The 27,591-nt window shown below is 50.4% G+C and overlaps 1 protein-coding gene across 1 annotated transcript; it reads right to left on the reverse strand.

Moving 5' to 3' along the window:
- Positions 1-271: 271 nt before the first annotated feature.
- CAPN1 (calpain 1) lies at positions 272-27,397 on the reverse strand. Its single transcript, XM_079930043.1, has 22 exons — positions 27,250-27,397; positions 26,254-26,521; positions 26,065-26,134; positions 25,682-25,800; positions 23,975-24,108; positions 23,719-23,887; positions 22,790-22,873; positions 22,355-22,440; positions 21,924-21,998; positions 21,635-21,795; positions 7,021-7,205; positions 6,116-6,127; positions 5,123-5,334; positions 4,978-5,017; positions 4,338-4,403; positions 4,190-4,247; positions 3,333-3,397; positions 2,865-2,933; positions 2,529-2,607; positions 1,789-1,905; positions 1,405-1,463; positions 272-1,037 (listed from the first exon to the last, which is right to left on the reverse strand). Exons 2-22 carry the CDS (start codon positions 26,518-26,520, stop codon positions 1,011-1,013), a joined length of 2,154 nt encoding a protein of 717 aa, XP_079786169.1. The 5' UTR covers position 26,521; positions 27,250-27,397; the 3' UTR covers positions 272-1,010.
- Positions 27,398-27,591: the final 194 nt, after the last annotated feature.

Raw genomic sequence — 27,591 nt, forward strand, 5'->3', positions numbered from 1 at the left:
CTTCGAGGAGCGGGGCATGTAGGACCAGCAGGGCCATGTGGGACCTCAGCACTATGGCCCCGTCCCTGCAGGGGGTGCCCCATCCTCCCCTCCCAGATGCCCAGGACTCCAGCAGAGGTGCAGCCTCCAGGGCGATGGGGAAGGGGTTGGAGGGCAGGGCAGGGGCGGGTGTGAGGCCCTGAGCAGAGTCCCTGCAGGACAAGGCTTGCTGTGCCCTCCTGGGCAGCAGGTGTAGGCAGAAACACACTCCAGAGTCAAAGGTGGGGCCGTTTCCTTTATTATTTGGGGTTTCTCTGCATGGAAACATGAGACTGCCCCACCCCATGCCCAGGTGCCTCTGGCACCCTCTCAGTCCCCACAGAGGCCCCTTTAAAATCACCAATATAAAAAAGGAGGGAGGGAGGGAGGGAAGGCCTGACCACCCCGCAGGCAAGTGGGGACAGGGCTGGCGGGAATGTGGGGCAGAGGGGGGCACTGGCTTCAGCACAGGAAGGAACAGGCATTCATTCCCAGCCCTGCGGAGGACGCCCCAGCTGGGAGAGCGCTCCGCACGGCTAGACAGCAGGCTGTGCAGAGCTAGTGGTTATAGTTTAAAGGCTGCAGCTGGGGCGTGGTGGGCTTGGGGGTGGAATGGGTGGCCTGTGGAGGGAGGGGAGGGGACACATCAGGATGTCCAGAGGCCTGGGGCCGTCAGCTCCCCCTGGGGCCCCACGTGAGGCAGGAACTAGCAAAAGCTGCCTTCCCGGTTTGGCAACCAGAGGGGCTGGGGGAGTCCATCTGAGCCCGTGGCCAGTGGAGGCAGGGAGGGCCACGCAGCTCTGCCCAGAACAAAGGAACCGGGGCGGCCGGGAAGTGAGGACGAGGAGGACGAGGCCGCCTCCTGCTCCAAGGAAGGCACTTGCAGCTGGCGGGGCCTGGTGTGGCGGGGCCTGGTGTGGCGGGGCGGGAAGGCACGGCCCGGCAGACGAGGAGGGCAGAGAAGCACAGCAAGGGGCTCGTGCAAGAGCCCCTCATGCGAACATGGTCAGCTGTAACCACTGCCAGGCAGAGGGCGGAGAGAGGGGTCAGCCAGGGCAGAAACCCCAAGTCCGGCCTCCCAGCTCCATGGCTCAGGAGTCACCATCTCCTCACCCCCCTGAGGGCAGGTGGGAGAGGGACCCTCCCGGGGAGGGGGCGGGGCACTCTCTTACCTCCTCGACCCCTGGGAGCCCAGGCTGCTGGCTCCTGTATAGGCCTCCAGGGGTCTGGCCCATCCTCCCCAGGACCCAGACACCCAAGCGTGTCCTTGCAGGACCCAGGTGGCCGGCCTTAGGGCTGGCGCTAAGGCCGCAGCCTCCAGCCCAGGAGGGTAAGAAAACACTGCCCCTGGGTACCTTCCCCAACCGGACCGGAGGACAGCCCCACCTTAAACAAGTCAAAGGTCACGACTCCATCCAGATCCGTGTCCAGAGTCTTGAAAAACCCTGTGTGTTCAAGAAATGATGACATGGGGCTGAGAACTCAGTGGGACCTTCAGGCAGGGCCAGGACCAGGCCCCACCTCCCGCCTCACCCCCACCTCCCGCCTCACCCCCACCTCCCGCCTCACCCCCACCTCCCCACAGCGCCGCAAGCTCTCTCACCCTCACAGCCGGGGAGCAGCCCTTCCTGCTGCTCGAGCGCCCCCTCCAGAGTTCCCACCCGACTCCGTGTCGCCTGGCACTCAGCCTGCCTGGACCCCACCTCCCCGAGACCCTCGCTGGGGACGAGCTGGGGACCGAGCTGGAGGGGGGCCGACGGGGACACTCACGGAACATGGTCTCCAGCCGCACTAGGCAGCACACGAAGTTATCGAAGTCCACAGCCAGGTCGGGCTCCGAGTAGCGGGTGATGATGAGCTCGTACAGCTTCTTGTTGAGCTTGAAGCCTGGCGCAGGAGAGCAGGTGAGGGCCAGGGACGTGCAGCCGGGCCAGAGGGGGCGGAGAGGGGGACTGACGCTGGGCAGGGTGAGCCCCAGGGCTGGGGGGCATGAAGACCGCCTGGGCAGGGCCAGGAGCTGGGCAAGTGCTGGTCCAGAGGGAGCTTGAGGACCCAGACTGCCCCAGGGAAGCAGGTGCTGGCCATCAGGGCCCAGGGTCCAGTTTCATTTGTTCTGAATGCCCTGGCCTCATCCTGACATGGGACTGAGGATGAGCCCTGCACTGCTCCCTTTGGAAGCTCTGGAGGCCAGCTCCACTCCTCCCTGGCTGTGTGGCCTCAGGCCAGTCACTACCCCTCTCTGAGCTGCACTTTTCTCTGCTCAATGGGATAATAAAAGACCCTATCCTCATGAGGCTGCAGTCAGAACAAAAGGAAGTGCTGATAAAGCGCCTGGCTCAGTCACCAGGAGAGAAAGGCAGTAGATGGCTGTTACTGCTTCACCACCATTGCCATCACCCCCCCAGGGACAAGGGCTAGTGGGTGGGCCACCGCCCTGGGTAGCTGTCAGAGAAGCGAGCCAGGGCCATCTCCCTGGGGCTCCACGAGGGCCACCAGCCCTCAGGCCTCACCTGCAGACTCGATGGCCATCCGCATCTCGTAGGCACTCATGCTGCCCGACTTGTCCAGGTCAAACTTCCGGAAAATTGACTGGGGGGGTGGGGGTGGGGGGCAGAGGGTGAGGGCTTGGCGAGCATCCAGCCCTTCCCATCTGCCCAGGGTGGAGGGCTGACGAGGGTGGAGGGGAGAGGCCCGAAGGGGGTCAGCCACTGGGATACGTGGGCTCGGAGAGGCAGACCCAGGGCAAGGGCCTAGTCCACACAGCTGGTCTGGGAGCCGGAGCCCGGCCGCCCGCTGTGACTGAGGCTGCAGAGGAGGGGAGGGTGCTGCCAGCAGGGACCACCTACCAGGTAATTCCGGATGCGGTTCCACAGGATGTTGAACTCCACCAGGCCCAGCTTCCCGTTGCCATCACGCTGGGCGGCCATTAAGAAGAAAACTCCACAGCTTAAACCAGGCACTGGGTGAGTGAGCACCGGGGAGAGCAAGACGAGGAGGGGGAGGGGAGAAGGGGCAGGAGCCCGCAGACAGCTGCCTGGGGCCAGGCCTGAATCGGGGTGGCTGGGAGGGGCGCAAACAGAGCACCAGCCTCAGGGTCACCTGCAGACGAGGCCCTGCCCGCCTCTCACTCAACACAGGCCTGTGCCTCGGTCCCCGCCCCACCCCGATCAATGGGAAGATGCCAGGAATGAACTGGTCTGTCCACACTTGTCCCTTTCTCTGCGCTGCTCCTGGGATGGGTCACTCAGGGCTCTCCCCATGCCTACATCCCACCCCAAAGGCCGGCTCAGGAGGCAAAAGCGAAGGGAGGATACGTCCATGAGGTTCACCATGCTGCGGCAGGACTCCAGGCTGAAGCCCTTGGTCCGCAGGTCTTTGTCTGCAAGAGAAACCAGTCCCAACACCTCAACCCAGCCAGCTTCCTGGGGCTGCCCCGTGCTGGGCACACTGGTGGGACAAGGGTCCGGGAGGCACCATTTCTGTCCCCTGGTGTGTAAAGTCTAGGCTAGTAGGTATGTAGGATTGTTTCCATCATCAGAAAAAAGAGTTTAAGGTATTTTAGCAGTCAAGCCGGTGTCCCAACAGGCACGTCAACACCACCATTAGACCCGAGTGAAAAGGAACAGTGCTAAGTATAAGTGGAAGAAACACAGTAGCAACGTGCAGCATAGGCGGTCACGGCAGGGGTGGGGTTTGCTGCAGGCCCCGAAGGGTGAGAAGAGCAGGAGAGGGGCTCTGGGCTGAGGGAGCAGCATGCAGAGGTCGGAGGTGAGAGGTCAGAGGCGGGGGCAAAGGGAAGGTTGAAGGGCGGTTGCCTTCAGTTTTGCACATTGGGGAGGGAAGCCGGCCACCTGCCTTCTGAAGGAAGGGGCGCCCACACACTGGCCCTAAGGTGCTGTCAGCAGCCGGCTAAGCTTCTAATCACACCAGGCACAGCGCTCAGGCACGGAGAGCAGCAAGACGGCATGAGGAGTTTGGGAGGAAAAAGGGTCGGTGAGCAGGGCTCAGAAAGGTGGTGGAGGGTGCCCCACCCACGGAGACCAAGGGGTTGGGTTCAGCCCAGGGTGGGAGCAGAAGGCTAGATTCTGGAGTTTGGAGGAACGGAGGTGGGGGGGGTAGGGGGGGTGGGAAGCAGGACACGGGGTGGAGAGCAGCCGCTCAGGGTGCTCACGTTTGCTGATGATCCTGTTGAGGATGGTCTGCAGCTCCTTGACGCTGATCTCCATGTCCTGGGGGAAGAGGGAGGAGGAGCCTTTTCCACTCTGGGGAAAGGCTGCCCCTCGGTGCCCCCGACCACCCATCCACCACGCCCAGCCTACCTCTCCTGCCAGTTGTCTGAAGAGGGATTTGAAGTTCTCATCAATCTCCTCTTCTGAGAGTACTTGCTGGATGGAGAAGCGGGGGAGAGCAGGTCAGGGGCACCCCAGCCTGGCCCCTGCATGGGAGCTGCTGGAGGCAGGGCTGGGACCACTCATCAGCTATGTGGCACTTCACCTCTGAGCCTCACTCTTCTCATCTGTGAAATGGGAACCTGGCCCCTACTCTATCCCTGTCCAGGCCTCTGTGGCCTAAATGTGGAGAGTGAAGGTCAGCTCAATGATGAACAGTGAGGCTTTGATTCCCTGCTGCACGACCTTGGGCAAGTTCCTTAACCTCTCTGAACTTGAGTTTCCCACTGAGAGGGTAGTGACAGTACCCTGACACAGCTGTTATGGAGGAAACGGGGTGACCCAGGTAAAGAGCTCAGCATAGACCCAGCAGAGAGCAAGAACCCGGGGACCCTGTGCCATTATTATGACAAAGTCCTTTGCAAACTGTAAAGTGCTGGGCAAATGAGGGATCAGTATTACTCTTACGGCTCCTGCCAGGAGGGGCTCTGCGCTGCCAGCCGGAGCCCAGGGCACAGAACACCCAGGGTGAGGGAGAGGAGGAGGGTGGCTGGTGGGGCAGGGCACGTACCTCGTCAGGGAGATTGGCCTGGATCTGGTCATCCAGCTCTCTGCAGAGGGTGGGGAGACAGGGGGCCAGTCAGCAGTGGTGGGGGGGGGGGCAGGAGGGGCGTGGGGGGCACGCAGAGAGTGGGGTCGGGGGCCCTTCTACTCACTGGGTCCCAGCGCTCTTCTCTGAGAAGAAACGCAGCACAAAGTCGCCCTCCTTGTTGGGCTCGAAGGTGGACGGCACCACCACATACTCCCCGGGTGGCAGGCGGAAGCGGGTGCTGACCTCCCGCAGGTTGATGAACTGCTCTGAGCGGGCCCGAGACGCGTTGGCCAGGAAGAAGTCCCGCTTCAGGTGCACGGCCGGCCTGCCCATCAGCTGGCGGGAGGGAAGGAGGGAGCGGGGGCTGCAGCTGCCCGCTCAGCCCACCCTTAGGAGCTGCCCCCAGACCCAGAAGCACACCCAGATCCAGACCCCAGGCTCCAGGTTCTGGCCAAGCAGCTGGAGAGCTGTGTCACGGCTCCGTCACCCACAGGCTACCCGACCCTGACAAGTCACAGTGCTTGTTGCCTCATCTGTAAAATGGGGGTAACAGCCCTGCCTACTGCACCGGGTGGAGGGGAGGAGACACCATGAGGTGAATGTAGATACTGTGACACCATGAAATAACTTTCTCATTATCCTTACCTGGAGCTTCCCGTGTCAGACACTGCAGGGCCTTTTACACGTCACCTCACTTAACGCTCATGACAACTCATTTTACAGACACTGACGCCAAGGCTTAGAGCCTAAGCAACTTGCTCAAGGGTACAGAACACTCAGCCCACTACCAACCTGCTCCTAGCCAGCACCCCAGACGGCCTCAGTGTGAACAGTAAGACAGGAAGAGCCTCACGGGTGCACGTCAGGTGGGGCTCTGAGGGCCAGGGTTCAAATCCAGCTCCCTTACTTATTACCTGCTCTGACCCCCAGGAGGACAGTGTTTGCTCTGCCCACTGAACAGCAGGCAGGGGGGTGGGGGCACTGTGTTAGCCCCAAGATGAGGAGACTTCTTAGCTCTCTACGTGTGGGCTTGCCACCGTCCTGCTCCCTCTGGGCACCATTGGGCCATGTGTGTTCAAGGGTGTGTAAATCCAGGCGAGTCAGATGCCACACCTACCTCCGGAGGGACCTGCCAGAGAGACGAGGGAAGTTAGAGATGCTTGCCTGGCCCAGGGGCAGATGCTGTGGTGTGTGCTGGGCAGCGGCCCTGAGTTCTTAAGATGAAAATGATGGGATGAAGAGACCAGGAGACAGGGTCCTGGACAGGGGCCAGTGTTGACCCAGACCTGTATTCATGCCAGAGAGGGACCCCAGGACCCCAGGAGGGAGGCCCAGGCAGGGCCCTCTGTCCCTGGAATGCCCTGCACCTCAGCTCTGAACCAGAGCCTCCAGGACTGCCCCATGGGGCGGCCAACTGCAGAGTCCTCCGGCCCAGGGACACTGGAGGTCCACCCCAATCTGCTACGAGGGGCCGTGGGCCTGGGCTGAGGCTGCGACTGTCCTTTACCCCCACCAGGGAGATCCAGAAGTTTCTGTCTTGAATACAGTGCGTGAAGCAGGGCCCTCCATGGCCAGCCTCTGCTTACATACTTCCAAGACAGGGCGCTCACTACTCCTTCAGGGAAGACCACTTGCCCACTTCTTTCTGAAACTGAGTCAAAGTCTTCCTCCCAGGTGTCAGCTAAGGCAGATCCCTCTGCCCGAAAGCAGCCATGCAGCCTCTAAGGACAGGGGAGAATTGCAGAATCTTCCCCTCTCCTAGCTACACATCTTCCTCATCCTCCATCTGCCTCACGGGATGAATTTTAGGCCCCTGGCTGCCCCAGTCCTGGCGGAGCGCCTCAGCAGGTGCCTCCCGAAGGCTCAGTCTAGGGCTGCGTGCCTCAGGGGTGTGACTGGCCCCAGTCGGCTCTGTATGGGCGGGCGCCGCCTTGTCCTCTGGCGCCCCTGGCGTCCCCTGGCGGTGCTTGCCGGGAGGCCGCTTTCTCTACCGGGTGCTGGGCGATCCGCCCGCTCGCTCACCTCGTAGACAGCGAAGCCTATGGTCTCCATGTCGCGGCCAAATCGGCGCTCCCTACGGCGGTGCTTCTGCATGAGGGCGAGCAGGAAGCTGCAGCCTGACTCCCGACTCCTGTAGTCGTCGTCGTCGTCCGGGTCATCCGTCTCCTCCAGCCGGATCTTGAACTGGGGGTTCACCCAGAAGGTGGCTGCAGGAGGTAGGGAGGCAGGATCAGAGGAGAAGCAAAGCAGTGCCCCCAAGCCTTCCCTCCCCCATGTTTTCATTCATTCAACAAATTTTACTGTGGCCACCGTGTGCCAAGTGACAGATGTGCCACAGGGACACACAGGGTCCCTGCCCTCATGAGCTCCCATTCCAGAACGAAGCGGAGGCAAAGCATGAACAAGTCAGGTTAGTTAATGGAACAATTACAAAGAAAGCAAGCTGAAGTCGGGCAGGGAAGGAATCTTCGAGGTGACATTTGAGCCTAGGAAGCCTAGGCAGAGGGAGAAGAAAAGACCCACACCTGGGGCTCCAGTGAGCACAGGGGATCCAGGGAGGTTGGCAGACATTGGTGGAAGCAGGGTCGGTGATAAGAAGTGTGGATTGAATCAAAGGCCAAAAGGACTCCCTGACAGGTTTACAGTGGGAGGGGCATGACTGGATCAGGATTTTAGAAGGTGGCTGCAGGGACTTCCCTGGTGGCGCAGTGGATTAAGTTTTTGTGCTCCCAGCACAGGGGCCCGGGTGTGAGTCCTGGTCAGGGAACTAGATCCCACATGCATGCTGCAACTCACAGTTCACGTGCCACAACTAAGGAGCCCTCCTGCCGTAACTAAGGAACCCGCCTGTTGCAACTAAGGAGCCAGCAAGCTGCAACTAAGGAGCCCTGGATCCGCAACTAAGGAGCCTGCCTGCTGCAACTAAGACGTAGGGCAACCAAATAAATAAATATTAAAAAAAAAAAAGGAGGTGGCTGCTGTGTGGACAGTGACTTAGAAGAGGGCGAGAGAAAGCAGGGTCTGAGAGGAGGCCACTGAGCTGCAAGGGCTGAGGGGGACTTGCATTTCTGTCAATTTAGTGATTCAGCTGCCTGAACAATCCTCCTGACTAAAACAACCAAGTGCCGGAGAGAATATGCAAAACTTCTGTTTAAAGGCACCAATAAGTCCAGCACTTTCCCCTCCCCACATACAAAATTAACAATAATCAAAAAGAGAGATAATAAGCAAGGATGTGGGGACTTCCCTGGTGGCGCAGTGGTTAAGAATCCGCCTGCCAATGCAGGGGACGTGGGTTTGAGCCCTGGTCTGGGAAGATCCCACATGCTGCGGAGCAACTAAGCCCGTGCACCACAACTACTGAGCCTGTGCTCTAGAGCCCATGAGCCATAACTACTGAGCCTGTGTGCCACAACTACTGAAGCCCACACGCCTAGAGCCTGTGCTCCGCAACAGGAGAAGCCACTGCAATGAGAAGCCCGTGCACTGCAACCAAGAGTAGCCCCCACTCTCCACAGCTAGAGAAAGCTTATGCACAGCAATGAAGACCCAACGCAGCCAAAAATAAATAAATTTATTTTTAAAAAATTAAAAAAAATAAGCGAGGATGTGGAGAAATCAGAACCTCAAGCATAGCCGGTGGGAACGTAAAATGGTGCAACTACTTTGCATAATAGTCTGGCAGTTCCTCAAATGGTAAAACACAGAATTACCATATGACCCTGAGATTCCACTCCTCTGGGGGTGTGTGTGTGTGTATATCCAAGATTAATGACAACATACACCCACACAAAACATGTGACCGTTCCAAGTAGCATTATTTATAATTGCCAAATGGTAGAAACAACCCAATTTAAACAAAATGTGATATAACCAAACAATGGAATATTATTCAGCAATTAAAAGGAATGGAGTACTGACACATGCTACATAACATGGATGAACCTTGAAGACATTATGCTAAGTGAAAGAAGCCAGTCACAAAGGACAACGTGTTGTATGATTCCATTTATATTAAATTATTGTTGGGAACAAGCAAATTCATAGAGACAGAAAGTAGATTAGTGGTAGCCTGGAAATGAGGGGGAGGAGGGGCTTGGGAGTAACAGCCAGGGGGTATAGGTTTTCTTTCGGGGGTAATGAAAACGTTCTAAAATTGATGTAATAATGGGTGCACAACTCTGTGAATATAGTAAAGGCCACACTGGATTTTACATTGTAAATGGGTGAATTATGTGGTATGTGAATTATATCTCAAAAAAGCTGTTTTAAAAAATGGAAACTGGGAGCCATGAAAGGTAAATAATGCCAAAGGATTTCTGCAGACTCCTAGAGGCCTTGAGTCCTGCCTGGGCTCAGGGGCAGGAGATAAGGTCCAGTAGGAGATCACAGCCATAAAACTGGAAGCCCCGTGAGGAATGCCAGCAGTGTTAAGTGTGAAAGAAAAATAAAACCACTGGGAGGAAGTAGAACATTCTCTGAGGATTTATAACCACAAGCCAGCCTTCTCATGAGCTTGCAGATTTAATTCATGCTGCCCATGAGGTCAACAAAAAAACATTAAGGAGAAAATTTATTTTTAAGAGTCCTGGGTCGGGAGTATCCCAGGTGACTGGCAGAAACACTAGAGGAACTTAACTTCATCCAATAACTCAAACAACTCCTGAAGATAAACTTCTGGCAGAAACACTAGAGGAACTTAACTTCATCCAATAACTCAAACAACTCCTGAAGATAAACTAGGTCAAATAGGCCAAAAACCTCAGAAGGTTGAGAACCAGCAGCCACAACGGATGAACCTCATGATGGCTGAGGATGAGCAGCGACAAACAACAACTCACCAAGACTTCAGATACTGAAATTATCAGACACGGAATATGGAAGACTAGGCTTACTATACTTAAAGAAATAAATGAGATGCTTAAACATATGAGCAAGGATGAACAGATCAGAAAAAGAGCCATTAACACTTCCAGAAATAAATTTTTCAAGTGAAATTAAGTATTTGTCGGAAGGATTAACCAACAGCAAAAAAGAAAATTTGTGCATTGAGAATGGATCTAAAGAAACTACCCAGAATGCAATCCAGGGACATTCAGAGATGGAACATTTAAGAGATGTTAAGTAAGAGATCTGGAGGGTTGACTGAGGGAGTCCAGTTTACATTTGATTGGCATTCCAAAAGAAGAAAATAAAGAGTAGGAAGGTGATATTCTAAAAGATCATGGCTAACAATTTTCTAGAATTGTTGAAAGACATCAATCTTCATACACAGGGAGCTTGACAAATCCAAAGCATAATAAAAAGAAATCCCCACCTCAACACATCATGGTCAAATTGTAGAATATCAAAGAAAAAGAATCTTAAGAGAGAGAAAAGACAAACCATTTCAGAAGGCATGGTAGACAGACTCCCAACTCACATAGTGACAGTGGAAGCACAGTGAAGAGTAATACAGCATATTCAGGGAAGTGAAAGTAATGTCAATTCAGAGTTCTATATCCAGAGAATTGTCAAGAATGAGCACTCTATAAAGGCATTTTATACAAGTACTGAGAAAGTTTATCACCAAAAGACCCTCAGTAGAAGAAATTCAAAAAGATATATTTCAGACAGGCAGAAAATGATCTCAGATGAAAGGTCTCACCATTCATGAGAGTAGTGAGCAAAAATACTGATATTATGTGGGTAATCAAACAAATATGGGCTATACCAAATAATGGGGATGATGATGGTGCTAATTTAGGACAGGCAGGAAACTGTTAAGAATTAAAATACTAGCTAAGGATAGCAGATTGAACAAAGGGAGGGTCAAATATTTAAGATCCAACTTAAATATTCTCAAGTCTTTACATTATTCAGGTGGAGGGTAAAGATACTGATCAACTAACTTTGGAACTTATTAAGCAAGCTCTTCTGTCTTCCAAACTCACAGAGGGAAAAACAAGCAAAGAGAAAAGAAAAAATTCAACCCCAAAGAAGGCATAGCAGGAGGGACAAATCGAAAATGCATAGTAAGTCTGCTGAAATAAATACAAATATATCAGTAATCACTATGAATGTAAATGGATTAAACTTTCCAAATATATCAGTAATCACTATGAATGTAAATGGATTAAACTTTCCAATCAGAGGACAATGTTTTCCAAATTCAGCTATTAAAAAAATCAGTTATATGCTATTTATGAGAGATAACTAAAACACTGAGCTGTAGAAAGATCGGACATCAAACAGTATAACAAAACATACCACAAAAGTACTAGTAGTAACTAACAGAAAACTGCAGCAGCATAGTAACACAGACTGAAACAGACTTGAATGTAAAAAGAATTACTAAAGATGAAGGTGGTCACTAGATAGTAAAAAAAAAAAAAGTTTAATTCACTAGGAACTTATATCAATTTTAAACTAGATGCACCTAGCTCAACATATGCAAAGAAAAATAACGGACAGAAATAAAGGGAGAAATTGGCAAAGCCAGCAAGATGGTGTGAGATTTTATTATCCCTCTTCCAATAATGGATAGATTAAGCAGACAAAGTAATCAGTAAGTTTAATATAATGAACAATTATAGAAGATTCCCCCTAACATTCAGAGAACAGTATACTGGTCAAGAAAACAGGCTCCAGGTTCACACTGACAGGGTTCAAATCCCAGCTCTGCCACTTATTAGTGACTTTGGCAAATTGCTTAATCACTCTGTGTCTCACTTTCCTTATCTGTAAAATAGTGATAATGTAGTACATCCCTCATAGGGTCAGTGTGAAAGGTAAGCAGGTTGTTATATTTAAAATATTTACAGGAGTGCTAACACAATATATGTGTTAGCCAGTCTTTTCAAGAACACGTGAATATGCATGAAAACTCACCCCATGCTGGGCCACAGCACCAGCTTCTGTTTATTTCAAACCTATGATCTCATATAGATCATATTTTCTGACTGCAAGGAAATTAAGTTAAAAATCAACAATAAAATAGTAACTGGGAGGTTTGATTATTGATTCAATCTCTTAAGTGTTACAGGTCTATCCAGATTTTTTATTTTTCTTGAGTCAATTTTCATAGTTTGTTTCTTTCTAGGAATTTGTCAGTTTCATCTAGGTTATCTAATTTGTTGTCATACAATGGTTCACAGTATTTTCTTATAAATCATTTATTTCTGTTGGGTTGATAGTGATGTTCTCTCTTTAATTCCTGATTTTAGTAATTTGAGCCTTCTTGTCTTTTTTCTTGTTCAGTTTGGCTAAAGGTTTGCACTTTTTGCTGAGCTTTTCAAAGAACCAACTGTTGGTTTCATTGATTTTTCTCTATTGTTTCTCTGTTTCATTTATTTGGCTTTCTTCTGCTTGCTTTGGGTTTAGTTTGCTCGTTTACTAGTTTCTTAAGGTGGAAAATTAGGCAATTGTTCTCAGTTCTTTCTTTTTCAATACAGGTACACAGTGCTTTAATTACTATTCTATGTGATTTCTCATTTACATTACCATTTCTTTTGATAAACTAACTCATTCTAAGGGGCCAGCATTACCTTGATACCAAAGCCAGATAAAAACATCACAAGAAAAGAAAATTACAGACCAGTAACTTTTATGAATATCAATACAAAAATCCTCAACAAAATACTAGCAAACCAAATCCAACAGTATATTAAAAAGATTACATACTATGAAATAGGATTTATCTCAGGAATGCAAGAATGGTTCAACATAAGAAAATCAACCAACGTAATACATCATGTTAATAGGACAAAGGGAAAAAAAAAACACATGACCATCTCAACTGACATGGAAAAGGCATTTTACAAACTCCAAAACAAATTCATGATAAAAATATTCAGGACTTCCCTGGTGGCGCAGCAGTTAAGAATCTGCCTGCCAATGCAGGGGACAGGGGGTTCGAGCCCTGATCCGGGAAGATCCCACATGCCGCGGAGCAACTAAGCCCATGCGCCACAAATACTGAGCCTATGCTCTAGAGCTCACAAGCCACAACTACTGAGCCTGCATGCCACAAATACTGAAGCCCATGTGCCTAGAGCCCGTGCTCTGCAACAAAAGAAACCACTGCAATGAGAAGCCTGCACACCACAACAAAGAGTAGCCCCTGCTTGCCGCCAACTAGAGAAAGCCCGTGCACAGCAATGAAGACCCAGTGCAGCCAAAAATAAATAAATTAAATAAATAAATTTTTTTTAAAATTCAGAAATTTAGGAATAAAAGGGAACTTCCTCAACATGATAAAGGGCACTTATGGAAAACCCACTGCTAATATCATACTCAGTGGTGAAAAAAAAAAAAATGAAAGCTTTCCCCCCAAGATCAAGAACAAGATGCCCACTTGCACCACCACTATTCAACATTGTATTGGAAGTTCTAGCTAGAGCAGTTAGTCAAGAAAAAGAAAAAGTATCCAAATTGAAAAGGAAGAAGAAAACTATCTCTACTGGCAAATGACATTATCTTGTATATAGAAAAACCTGAAGAATCCATAAGAAAGTTTAGAGTTAATAACAAATTCAGCAAAGTTGCAGATTACATTAGAATATAAAAATCAGTTGTGTTTCTATACACCAACAATGAAAAAATCCAAAAAGGAAATTAAGGAAACAATTTCTTTATAATAGCATCCAAAACTATAAAATACCTAGGAATAAATTTAACCAAGGAGTTGAAAGACTTGTATACTGAAAATTACAAAACATTGCTGAAACAAATTAAAGAAGACATAGAAAAGTCAAAAGACATATCTTCATGGATTGGAAGACTTAATATTATTAAGATGTCAATACTACCCAAAGTGATCTTCAGATTCAATGCAATCCTTATTAAAATTCCAACAACCTTTTCCCACAGAAGTGAAAAGCAGATCCTCAAATTCATAGGGAATTGTAAGGGGCCCAGAAGCCAAAACAATCTTGAAACAGAACAAAGTTGGAAGACTCACACTTCCTGACTTCAAAACTTACTACAAATCTATAATAATCAAAATGGTGTGGTACTGGAATAAAAATAGACATACAGACTAAAAGAACACAACTGAGAGTCCAAAAGTAAACCCATACATAAATGGCCAATTGATTTTTGACATGGGTGCCAAGACCATTCAATGGGGAAAGAACAGTATTTCAACAAATGATGCTAGGACACTTGGGTTTCCACAAGCACAAGAAATAAGTTGGGTACCTATTTTACACCATAAACAAAAATTAACTCAAAATGGATCAACAACCTAAATATAAGAGAGCTAAAATCATAATGCTCTCAGAAGAAGACACAAAGACAAATGACCATGGATTTGGCAATGGATTCTTAGATTATGACACCAAAAGCATGAGAAACAAAAGGAAAAAATAAAAATTGGGCTTCATCAAAATTAAAACCTTCTGTGCTTCAAAGGACACTATCAAGAAAATGAAAAGACAACCCACAGAATGGGAGAAAATACATACAAACCGTCTACCTCATAAGGCTCACATCCAGAATATACAAAGATATTTATATATTTAAAAAATATATGAAAAGACAACCCGATCTAAAAATGGGCAGGGCTTCCCTGGTGGCGCAGTGGTTGAGAGTCCGCCTGCCGATGCAGGGGACGCGGGTTCGTGCCCCGGTCCGGGAAGATCCCACATGCCGCACAGCGGCTGGGCCCGTGAGCCATGGCCGCTGAGCCTGCGCATCCAGAGCCTGTGCTCCGCAACGGGAGAGGCCACAACAGTGAGAGGCCCACGTACCGTGAAAAAAAAAAACCCAAAAAAACAACAAAAAAACCCCTGCATTTAAAAATGAGCAAACTATTTGAACAGACCATCCAAAAAAGACATACAAATGGCCAATAAATACATGAAAATATACTCAACATTATTGGTCATTAGGGAAATGCCAATCAAAACTTCAATGTGATACCACTTTACACCTGCTAGGATGGCTATAATAAAAAAGTTGGACAATAAGTGTTAATGAGGATGTGGGGAAATTGGAACCCTCATACACTGCTAGGAGGAATGTAAAATGGAAAGTAAAATGGCTGCCACTTTGGAAAACAGTTTACAGTTCCTCAAAAAGTTAAACATGGAGTTACCATACAACCTAAAAATTTCACTCCTACTTTAGACCCAAGAGAACATATGCTCATACAAACACATGTACATAAATGTTCAGAGCAGCATTACTGATAATAGCCCCAAACTGGAAACAATTCCTCAACTTTGGAATGAATAAGCAAAATATGGTGTATCCATATCATGGAATATCATTCAGTCCTACGAAAGAAATGAAGTCCTGATCACACTACAACATGGATGAACTTTGAAAACGTGATGCTAAGGGAAAAAAACCAGGCACAAAAGGCCACATACTGCATGATTCCATTTATATGAAACGTCCAGAATAGACAAATCTATAAAGACGAAATTAGATTAGTGGTTACAGGGCTGGTGGGTGAGAGGGTTAGGGAGTGACTTCTAATGGATACAGGGTTTCTTTTGAGCGCAGTGAAAATGTTCTGGAGTTAGGTGATGGTGATGATCACACAACATTGTGAACATATTAAAATGACTGAATTGTACACATTAAAAGTGTGAATGTTATGGTATTACAATTCTTAAAAACATTACATGTCAAAATTGTGTAACTCAAAGGTACACTTGGAGGGAAATTTGTCATTTTAGGTGCATACACAGAAAAAAAAATTAATGAAATAAGTGTCTAATTTAAGAAGTCATAAAATTACAATTGCATCAAAAAGAATAAGATACCTAGGAATAAATCTAACTAAGGACGTAAAAGACCTGTACTTGGAAAGCTATAAGACACTAATAAAATAAATTGAAGAGGACACAAATGGAAAGATATACTGTGCTCATGGATTGGAAGAATTAATATTGTTTAAATGACCATACTACCAAGGCAATCTACAGATTCAATGCAACCCCTATCAAAATACCAATGACATTTTTCACAGGACTAGAACAAATAATTCTAAGGTTTGTATGGAAACACAAAAGGGCTTGAATAGCCAAAACAATCTTAAGAAAGAAGAACAAAACTGTAGATATCACACTCCCTGACTTCAAACTATACTACAAAGCTACAGTAATCAAAACAGTATGGTACTGGTACAAAAACAGACACATAGATCAATGGAACAGAACAGAGAGCCCAGAAATGAACCCACACTTATATGGGCAATTTATGACAAAGGAGTCAAGAATACAAAATGGGCGAAAAGACAGCCTCTTCAATAAATGATGTTAGGAAATCTGGACAGCTACATGCAAAAAAATGAAACTCAACTACTTCCTCACACCATATACAAAAATAAACTAAAAATGGATTAAAGATTTAAAGGTAAGACCTGAAACCATAAAACTTCTAGAAGAAGCCATAGGCAGTAGGCTCTTTGACATGGGTCTTAGTAATATTATTTTGGATATGTCTCCTCAGGCAAGGGAAACAAAAGCAAAAATAAACAAACGGGACTACATCAAACTAAAAAGCTTTTGCACAGCAAAGGAAACTATCAACAGAATGAAAAGACTGCCTACTGAACAGGAGAAGAAATTTGCAAATGATATATCTGATGAGGAGTTAATAGCCAAAACATACAGAGAACTCATACAACTCGACATCAAAAAAAACAAACAACCCGGGCTTCCCTGGTGGCGCAGTGGTTGGTCCGCCTGACGATGCAGGGGACACGGGTTTGTGTCCTGGTCCAGGAAGATCCCACATGCCGTGGAGCGGCTAGGCCCGTGAGCCATGGCCGCTGAGCCTGCGCGTCCGGAGCCTGTGCTCCACAACGGGAGAGGCCACAACAGTGAGAGGCCCGTGTACCGCAAAAAAAAAAAAAAAAAAAAAAAAAAAAAAAAGGACAGAGGAACTGAATAGACATTTTTCCAAAGAAGACATACAGATGGCCAAAGAACACATGAAAAAATCCTCAACATAACTAATCAACATCACAATGAGATTTCACCTCACACCTGTCAGAATGGCTATTATTAAAAAGACAACAAATAAGTGTTGGCAGGGATGTAGAGAAAAGGGAACCCTTGTACACTGTTGGTGGGAATGTAAATTGGTGCAGCCACTATGGAGAACATGGAGATTCCTCAAAATGGAATTCCTCACTATGGAGATTCCTCAAAAAATTAAAAATAGAACTACCATGATATCCAGCAATTCCACTCCTGAGTATTTTTCCAAAGAAAATGAAAACACTAATTCAAAAAGACAAATACTGGATGATTTTGTTTATATGTGGAATCTAAAAAAACAAAACAAATGAAAAAACACAGCTAAACAGTAACAGAGTCAGAGATACAGAGAACAAACAGGTAGTTGCCAGAGAGGAGGGGGAGAGAGAGAGAAGACAAATAGGTAAGAGAGATTAAGAGGTACAAACTTTCAATTACAAAATAAATGAGTCACAGATATGAAATGTACAGTGTGGGGAATAGAATCAGTAATTTTGTAATATCTTTGTATGGTGACAGACGACAACTAGATTTATTGTAGTGATGGTTTTGAAATGTACAGAAATATCGAATCACTATGTTGTGGACCAGGAACTCACATAGCGTTGTAGTTCAATTATCCTTCAAAAACAAACAAACAAACAAACTCACAGGAAAAGAGATCACATTTGTGGTGATCAGAGGCAAAGGGTGGGGGCAGAGGGAATTGGATGAAGGTGGTCAAAAGGTATACATTTCCAGTTTTAAAGTGAATAAGTGCTAGGGCTGCAATGTACAACATGTTAAATAGAATTCACACTGCTATACGTTATATATGAAAGCTGTGCAGAGAGTAAACCCTAAGAGCCTAAGAGTGCTCATCACAAGGAAAAGATACATTTTTTCTATTTCTTTAATGTTGTATCTATATGAGATGACAGATGTTCACTAAACTTACTGTGGTCATCATTTTATGATGTATGTGAGTCAAATCATTATGCTGTGCGTCTTACACAGTGCTGAATGTCAATTACATCACAATAAAACTGGAAAGAAAAAAAGATGTCATAAAGTCTAAAAATAAATCCAAAGAAAGCAGGAATGAGATAACAAGCAAGAAAGCAAAGATTAATAATATAGAAAAAAAACTAAAAAGGATCAATAAAGTAAAAAAATCATTTCTCTTTAAAGACTAATATTGACAAACCCCTCACAGGATTAGTAAAAACAAAAGAGACAATGCCAACAAGCAACATTACCAATAAAAGAGATGATATCATTACAGATGAGGTATGGTATATTAAGCATGACTTCACGCTAATAATTGTGAAAACAATATGCAAAGGATCAACTTCTAGAAAATAAAACTCATCAAAAGAGTCTCAAGAGGAAATAGAAGACCTGAATAATTCAATCACCATTAAAGATACTCAATAACAAAAGTTAATCTTCACACAAATAAAAGAGCAGGCCTGACAGCTTTATAGACCAGTTCCACCAAACATTCAAGCAAAAAATCATACCCACCTTATACAAACTCTTCTAGAAAACAGAAAAAGAGAAAACATTTCCCAGTTCACTTTACCAGCCAAATACAGCACCAATACCAAAACTAGACAAGGTAAGTATGAGAAAGGAAAACTATAGGCAAACCTCAGTCATGAACATGGATGTAAAATTATTGTATAAAAAAAGTTATGACTCTGGTTTTCTTTTCTTTTTTCTTTTTTTTTTGCAGTACGCGGGCCTCTCACTGTTGTGGCCTCTCCCGTTGCGGAGCACAGGCTCCAGACACGTAGGCTCAGCGGCCATGGCTCACGGGCCCAGCTGCTCTGCGGCATGTGGGATCTTCCCGGACCAGGGCACGAACCCGTGTCCCCTGCATCGGCAGGCCGACTCTCAACCACTGCGCCACCAGGGAAGCCTGACTCTGTTGTTTTTAATCTCAGGAATGTAAGGTTAATTTAATATTAGAAAAGTGATCAGTGTAACTTACCTTTTTAACAGATAGAAGAAAAAAGCTAATTCTAATAATAAAGTATTTAATAACATTAAGCTTCATTAATCTGATAAAAGGTTCATACAAAAATGAAAACAAGGGGCTTCCTTGGTGGTGCAGTGGTTAAGAATCTGCCTGCCAATGCAGGGGACACGGGTTCGAGCCCTGGCCTGGGAAGATCCCACATGCCGCGGAGCAGCTAAGCCCATGCGCCACAACTACTGAAGCCTGAGCGCCTAGAGCCAGTGCTCCACAACAAGAGAAGCCACCGCAGGGAGAAGCCCGCAAACCGCAACGAAGAGTAGACCCCGCTCACTGCAACTAGAGAAAGCCTGCACACAGCAACGAAGACCAAACAAAGCCAAAAATAAATAAATAAATGTATAAACAAAACCAAAAACCTAGAGTAGAAAAGTTTTTAGTGATGAAATCTACAGTCAACATTTACTAGTAAAAACTTTTCCTTTGGGCTTCCCTGGTAGCACAGTGGTTGAGAGTCCGCCTGCCGATGCAGGGGACACGGGTTCGTGCCCCGGTCTGGGAAGATCCCACATGCCGCGGAGCGGCTGGGCCCGTGAGCCATGGCCGCTGAGCCTGCGCGTCCGGAGCCTGTGCTCCGCAACGGGAGAGGCCACAACAGAGAGAGGCCCGCGTACAGAAAAAAAAAACAAAAAAAAACGCTTTTCCTTTGAGAGAGGGGTAATACCAGGACATAGCCAGTGCTAGTCAGCATGCTGCAGGCCTGGCCAGCACATTAAACAAGAAAATGCAACAAAAGTAATAAGAATTGGAAAAGAAACAAATTCATCACTATTCTCAGATACTATACTGTCAGTTAGAAAAGCAAAAAGGATCTACAGAAAAATGAGTAAAGTTAACTACAGTTTAACAAGTTTGCTGGATACAGCATAAACTTAAAAGGTCAGCTGCATGCTACAGTATCAGCAACTACTTGGGAGAGGTAATTTTAAAAGAGATACCATTTACAACAGCAACAAGATGATAACGTATCTAGGAATAAATTTCAAGAGATATATAAGCCCTTTATGATGAAAGACATTAAAGAAGGCCTAAATAAATAAAGAGATATACCACATTCTTGGATAAGAAGATTCAAAATTGTAAAGATGTCAATTCTCCCCAAATGGGTCTGCAGAGTCAATCCAATTCCAAAGTAAAATCTCAAAAGGGCTTTTTGTAGGACTTGGTAAACTGATCCTAAAATTCACATAGAAAAAACAAAAAAAGGAGCACGAAGAGCTAAGAGACTCCTGAAGAAGGAATTCATCCTGTCCAATTTCAGGACCTATAAATCTATAGCTACTAAACCAATGCACTCTTGGCACTGGGATAGGCCAAGGGACAGAAAAGCAACTCAGAAACAGACCCGCACGTACGTGGGAACTGTATGACGGGGCTGGCGTTGCAGGGAAAGGATAGACTTCTCAATAAGTGGTACAGGGAACAGTGGTCATCTGTTTGGGGAAAAACTGATGAAATTAGATCCCTGTGAGGGAGAAGAATGCTTGAAAACAGAGGGCTGTGAGCCAGCCTGAGAACTGCTAACAGGGGCAGGTCATGAGAGCAGAGCTGTAGTGGTGGACGCGGCACAGCCGAAGCTGGCCAGTGAGACGCTGCAGCACTGGGGTGGGGTGGAAGCTGGACTGGAGGGGGTTAAACACTGAACTGGAAGCGAGCAAGGAAACGCTGAGGGCAGCACTGCTGAGAAATTTCACTTTGAAGGGGAGCAGAGAAATGGGTGGGGGAGTGGGTCGAGAGACAGGCGACTGTTCTGAGGCAGGCAGTTCTCTCATCACGACACAGAGTGAGAGGTGACAGATGAAGAAGCGGGAGGCTTTCAGAGTGAGGGAGAAGGGAGTCCGGAGCAGAGGTGCGGGGTCCCCACGAGCAGGGATAGTTCTGCCACTGTCCCGGGCGGCAAGGCAGCAAAGGCGGGCACAGGTCCAGTCAGGCTGGGGGATTTGGGGGTGGGAATGGGACGGGTGTCCCATGAAATCAGATGAGAGTGACAGTGGAGGCAGGTCTGAGGAGAGAGTGGGAACGTACTCATAGGAGCTGCTGGGGTCATGCAAAGTGCACAACTGAGGTTTGCGTCTGTGAATTTACAGGGAAAATACTGCCCCAGGTGTGTAACTTCTCTCCAGGCACAGTCAGTGGTTCTGGAGCCGGTGGAGAGGGTTCAACTAGGGTTATGGGGCAGAGGGACAAAGGGGCCGGGAAACTCGAGCGTTTGCAGGGGGAAGATTAAAATGGTGACTCCAACCTGGTAAGGATGAGGACTCTAGCCTGGTAAGAAGAGAAGGCGAGATGGGAGAGGAAGGATACGCCACGGATCTAGACGCCCAGGGAAAGGTGACAGAGAATCAATGAGGGAGACAGTGGGCCAGGAGGAAGGTCTCGGAATGAGGAGTGACAGGAAGGTGGCTGGACGGCAACGAAGCCTTCTCCCCTTGTCAGCACTCTGGCTCAGACCCCAGCAAGGGAATCAAATGTGGCTCTTTGGAATTTACAAGGACATTCAATATTTCATCCTCAAAGCAAACTCACGAGGTCAGCACAACTACCCCTACCTTACAGGCAAGGAAACCGAGGCTCAGAGAGAAGACATGTCCAGGGCAGCAGGGCCCAGACCCGCCCCCCTGCGCTCTCAAGGCCAGGTCACCTGGGTAGTTGCGGCAGCCCCCCGCGGTGCTCCCCCGCCGCCAGGTGCCCTCGTACAGGGTGGTGTTCCAGTTGCGGAACCTCTGGCTCTTGAGCGTGTCGGGCGTCAGGTTGCAGATCTCCAGGCGGGTGAACTCACGCATGAAGTCTCGGAAAGACATCCTGGGGGGGTCGAGGTGAGAGGTGAGCCAGGGCCCCCAGCCAGGGCACTGAGGGACGTGGCACGGCTGGGTTTGGGGGGATTGGGAGCTGGGGTGCCTGTCCCCAAGACTGAAGAGGGGGCTGCTCACCAGAACTCCCCGTCCTCCATCTTGACCCGGAGCTGCTCCCGAACATAAGGGTCTACGTTGTTCCACTCCGGGGAGCTGTGGGGAAAGGGCATTGCCAGGGGCTGCCGGCCACTGACCTGCCCAGCCTCTGTCCCTGAGGCCTGTCCTCCCCTGGCGCGGGTCAGGAGGCCTCCTCCAGGCCAAGTCCAGAGATCCCAGTCCCAGTTGTCTTATAGGGGCCGGGTCAGATGCCCCGACGATGCTCACAGGCTGGGCACAGCGGCCCGCACAGCCTGAGCTCTGTCAGGGCGGTCCTCAGACCCAGTCATATGCAGATGGGCCCCTCTGTCCAATCCTGAGCCCACCCTGGGCTGGCAGAGCCCCCAGCAGAAATGCCAGTGGCACTGAACAGCCTCCCCCAGCCTCCCTGGCCAGTGTCCGCAGCCCCTCACCCGTCACTCCAGGCTCCTGTCCACTCCACCTCGCCCCAGGGGTTCCGCATCCGGATCAGGTTCACCATCTGGCCCTGGTAGTTCACCTGTTCCCCAGGGCTCCCATCAGTGCCTGCTTCTGGTACACACTTTTAGCACCCCTTCCCTCCACCTCACCCTCGCCGAGCCCAGCTCAGCACCCAGCACCCACCATGGGAAGCACAGCTGAGAAGCCTGATGGGGAGTAACCTGCTGAGGAAGGCAGCTATGTGCACAAACTAGGGTAAGTCGGGGGGGCACAAGATAAACATCTCTGGATGAGAGTCCCCAGGAGATAGAAAAGGTGCTGCAGGAGGTCAAAGGAAGAGTCGGCCTCTCCCACAGCCCTGGCCACGGGCCAGAGAGACAAGGAAGCAGGGACGGCCCTGCAGGGAAGACCTCCATGTGGGGCAGTACCTGCTTGGCCCCGGTCACAGAGTAGGCATGGCCCTTCACTAGCTTCTTGAAGGTGACAGCCTCCATATCCAGAATGCTGGAGATCTGCAGAAAGACACACATACTATGGCCAGTGTCCCCATCCCCGGTCAGGAGATGAACCCTGAGTCTTGGCGTTCCCCTGCACACACAACAGCTATGCAAAGTGATAGGCAGGAACCCTGATCCCATCTCAGCCCCTGGAAGGGGTGCTGCCTGCTACTCCACCAATGTTACCACTGGTGGCGGGGCCTGGGCACCCCACTGACACTGCTTTTGGCCAGAGCTGGCCAGACCCTGTGCAAACATGCATGAACACACACATACAGCCATGCATAGCCCCTCGCCTCACCACAGAGCCACGAGGTCCTCAGAAGACCTCGTGTGGAGGGACACAGTGAGGTGGAGAAGAGGGCGGAGAACAGACTAGAGTCGGGTAGGACTGGGGAATAGCATGGGGGCGGGGCTGGAGTGGAGGATGCAGTGATGGTGGGGGTGGAGGCTGACATCAAGGATGAAGGAGGTCTGAGGTTGAGTCGTGGGAACAGAAAAGCAACTGAGGGAGTGAATGGAGTACGGGAAGAAGCGGGGGCCCACGGGAGCCGGCACTAGGAAGGAGCTGAGGTCTGAGGCTGCGAACTGGAGAGCAGACAGGCAAGGCCTTAGATGACAGGAACAAGGAGCTGAAGTGAGGAAAACAAGCTGAGGTCTGAGGCTTTGGGGACCAGGATGACGCCAGGCATGGAGGTGGAAGATGCGACTGAAGTGATGGGCGTGGCTGGGTGAGGATCCGGGGATGGTGTGAGGTGAAGGATGGGGTCTGGAGCCAAGCCTGCAGCGAGTCTGAGGCTGGGCTGGGTAGGGAAAGGGAGCCACTAGGAGGCTCAGGTCACAGGATGGAGCGCACTCACATCAATGGAGCAGCCCAGCAGGGAGCCTCGCTCCAGCGCCTTGAGGATGATGCTGTAGAGGTCGCTGGGCGCCTTCCGCAGCTCATACCATTCGGTGACCCCACCTGTGAAGTCCTCAAAGCCCTCGGAGGTGCTGCCTCCTGAAAGGGCCTCGTAGCTGCCATTCACCCTGTGGGAGGCCCCGGTCAGCACTCTGTACCAAGCGGGACCCCACACTCTGGGGGTGGCCTGGAGCTCTCGCTGGGCCTCTACTCACTTGGCATAGGCCTTCTCCAGCAGAGCACTCCAGAACTCGTTACCTTGGGCAGAGTGCACGAACACCAGCTTCCCGTCCTTGGTGGGCAGCAGGTCATCCACCACCACGTCCACCCACTCCCCAAACTGCCACAGCTGGGGGAAGAGAAGCATAGTGAGTAGCTGCTTTGAGATCCCCGGGGCCTGAGCTTACGCCTCAGCAGCTCTCCCACCTACTAGACACCTGATTCTAGGTCGTATATCCTAGACACGGGATCTGAGCAACTTCTCTCTGAGCCTCACTTTCCCTCTCCACAAAAGGGAACAGCAATGCCTTCCTCATGGGAAAACTAAAGAAGATTAGGAAGGTAGTTTTTAGGGCAGCATTGTTGATATTTTTTGAAACAGACCAAGGGATGGAGAGGTTGCAAAGCCCGTGGGCCTTGGCTCTCCCGGAACCTTTTAAGGCCATGACCCCTGCCTTTCCCCTCTCCCCATTCTAGGCCATGGTGTGTGTATGTATGTATGTGTGTGTGTGTGTGTGTGTGTGTGTGTGTGTGTGTGTGTGTGTGTGTGTGTGTGTGTGTGTGTGTGTGTGTGTGTGTGTGTAGGGGGGCTGCGGATACCTATGTAAATTAGGTGTGGAATAAAAATGCGTCATCCAGATCCTTCAACCACAAGGTGGACAGCAAACCGCAGGGTTTGCTTCATAGATGCCTTGAGGGCCAAGTTTCCCAGAGAGGTAGGAGTCGGCCCGAGGCTAAAAGTGACTCAGTGCTACGGCATTGGCATTCGGGGCTGTGTGTGTGCGCTGAACAAGGGGGCGAGGGGAGGAGGTGGGCCCACCGCACTGTCTGTGAGGGAGTGAACGGGCCAATCAGAGGCCGGGGAGGAGCGGATTGGTGGAGTGAGGGGAGAGGGTGGGGAAAGGGCGGTGAGGCCACGCCCCGGTGGGCCAACGCTGGCAGGTGCCGCACTTGGCCACAGTAGTTGCCACCGCACGGTGGGTCCTGCAAGTCAAGGCTTAGGCACCGAGGCGGGTGAGGACGAGGTAGGGCAAGGGGCTCCCTGGCTAGGCGGAAGGAGAGGACACTGGGGCCAGAGATTCTCATCCAGGCTTCCTGGGGGTGTGTCTCTCCCAAAACCAGCCTACTGAGAATTCATTAGTGTGATTTGAAAAATGGGCCGTGCGCAAACAACATCAGGAAACGCTGGTTTAAATAGGCTTAATCCCGAGTCTTTCTTTTCTGCAAGGCTCTCTAAGAGGCTGGCGATTGCCAAAGTGCAGGCGGAGCTGGGAGTGGGTGGGTGGGTGGACTGATGCCAAGGGTGTAGATGGCCACATGTGCTGGTCGGTTTTCCCGGGAGAACACTCTCTGTTTCTCAGATAGGGAAACTGAGACCCTGAGGAGGAAAAGGATTTGTCCCACAGGATATAACACAGAGATCTTTCTACTCTTCTAAGCACTTTTCTCCCCCGATGTGCACAAGCGTCCAGGAAAGCTGCCAGCCGAAATACCTGCCCAGCCGTTTCACACATGACAGATTCTCACACATGACGGATCGGAGATGGAATCAAGAGGTCACACGCAATACTTTCGAGAGGGAGGGCTGGCCCTGCAAGGTGTGGCCCTGAGCCACCCTAACTTCAGTGTCCCCACCACCTGCAGTGCCTGCTACCCCTCTCTCCCTCACCCCCCTTGCCCAAGGTGCATGTGGGGCTCCTCACCTGGAAATGGAAGATGCCGACATAGCCATCCTGGAAGCTTTGGCCATGTGGAACTACTCGGTGCAGGAGGGTGTCATTGAGGGTAAGGGAGGCGATGGCCGCCAGGAGCCAACAGTCCCCTGGGATGGGAAAGAGCCACGTCAGGCCTGCTCTACCAATCTGTGCCCAATGGTGCACACGAGTGCCATGCTGGGGAGAAACGGGTTCCCTGGGCAGGGCTCCCCTCAACTTACAGAAAAGACCCAGGAATCTGGGCAAACCAGCCCCAGCACTGATAGCCAGAGCCCGCTTGGGCTTGCAGAAGGGAGGGGCTGAGGCAGAGCAGGAAGGAACGGGTATAGGGAACTACTTTGGAAAAACACTCAAAACGCCCCAGGGCCTACCCAGTGCTCCCTGGCAGATGTCTGTGCGGGTGGCTCCATCCACGATGAACTGGGGGTTTGAGAACAGCTCCTGCAAGAGACCCAGAGTCCTGTCTCTGGGCCAGCCCCTCCTAGGGACCTGGAGTCCTAGTCCCACTCCTCACCCAGGAAGGGGGTAAACTGAATCCCACCCAGGGTGGCCCCTCTCACCGTGGGACGCTTCCACTTGATGCCATAGGTTTTGGAGGAGTTAGGGCCCAGGTCCTTGAAGCCCAGGCTCTGGGGCACTGGGGGGAAAGCCTCATCACGGAAGAGGGCCCCACTCTGCAGGCAGTGAACCCGCAGCTGATCATAATCCTGGCCCAGGTACTTGATGGCGTTTTCATGGCGGCCCAGGCCCAGCTCCTTGGCCCGCTGCTTTTGCACTTGTGCAGACACCCCGGTGCAGTACACCGGAGTGATGACCTCCTCAGTCATCCTGTGGGAGAGATGGGTCTGCTCAGAACCCAGGCCTTCCCAGGACTAGAGCTGGGACTCCTGTCTGCTAACACTGCTTTCCTTCCTCCCCAGACCTGGGGTTCCCCGCCCCCACTGCTCCTCTCACTGAATCAGGGCTGCCACCTCCCTTTGCTCCCACAACCCTGGAGAGGGGGCTTCCCATCCCCCCAGGTATGGTGGCCACCATCTCCCTACCCCCACCCAGTGCTACCACCTCTCTTTTACCAGATGCCCATTGTCCTGGGTCTGCAGTCCTGTGGTCAGCTAGTCAGGTTGGGGAAGGGCGGAGCCCGAAATAGCACAAGGAACCAGGAAGGTGGGAGACCCCAGGGAAGGCCTCTGACCGTTTGCCTGCCTGTAACCCCCCTCCTCAAACTAGCCGAGCTCCCGTACACTGGCCCCTTTCCCTGGCTTGGGGGCTGAGTACTCCAGGCAGTCGGGGTCCCCCTCCCCAAGCTCCTGAGACAGGTTGAATGATCAGGGCTGCTGCGTCTCAGTCCTTCCCCCTCCGGCCCTCCCCCAGCCCAGCGCAGCCCGGCCCCTGGAGGCAGTTAGGAACGCAGGCTGGGGCGGGCGCCGGAGCTGTGCGGCTTCCCCAGCCCCTGCCCCAGTTCCAGGCACTCAGAGAGCCCGGGGTAGAGGCAGCCCCTCAGCCCGGGAGCAGTGGCCAGGCTTCGGGAACAGCGGCCCGGCCACCCACCTCCTTACCTGGGGGAGGAGTGTTCGGGGGGTCGCTGCGGTCCCTGCGGCTGGCTTCCCCGGTGGCAGCTGAGGACAGGGCCCAACCAGGAAGAGCGCTCCTCCCCGCCCTCCTCCCGCGGCCCCTCCGCCCTCCTCCCTCCCTCCCTCCTTCTGCCCCTTCTCTTCCTCCTCCTCGGGCTCCAGCCCCGCTTCCTCTCTGCCCTCCCTTATCTCTCGGGCACCTCCTCAGACTGTCTCTCTAACTCACGGTGTCTCCCCGCCCCTCCCTCCGCAGACGCCGGGCCAACTGCGCGAGAGGACAAATTAGTAAAAGGCAGAGTTGTCCCCGGGGAGGGGCCAGCGCCAGTC

The sequence above is a fragment of the Stenella coeruleoalba genome (genome assembly GCF_951394435.1).
Source record: "Stenella coeruleoalba genome assembly, chromosome: 8".
In the NCBI taxonomy this organism is placed as follows: domain Eukaryota; kingdom Metazoa; phylum Chordata; class Mammalia; order Artiodactyla; family Delphinidae; genus Stenella; species Stenella coeruleoalba.

Excerpts from the sequence above, each read along its gene's own strand:
- CAPN1 (XM_079930043.1), bottom strand. The coding sequence starts at position 26,520 with ATGACTGAGGAGGTCATCACTCCGGTGTACTGCACCGGGGTGTCTGCA. Across the intron at positions 5,018-5,122 it reads GAGAAGAGCGCTGGGACCCA|AGAGCTGGATGACCAGATCC; the intron begins GTGAGTAGAAGG and ends CACCCTCTGCAG. Across the intron at positions 2,608-2,864 it reads ACCGCATCCGGAATTACCTG|TCAATTTTCCGGAAGTTTGA; the intron begins GTAGGTGGTCCC and ends CCACCCCCCCAG.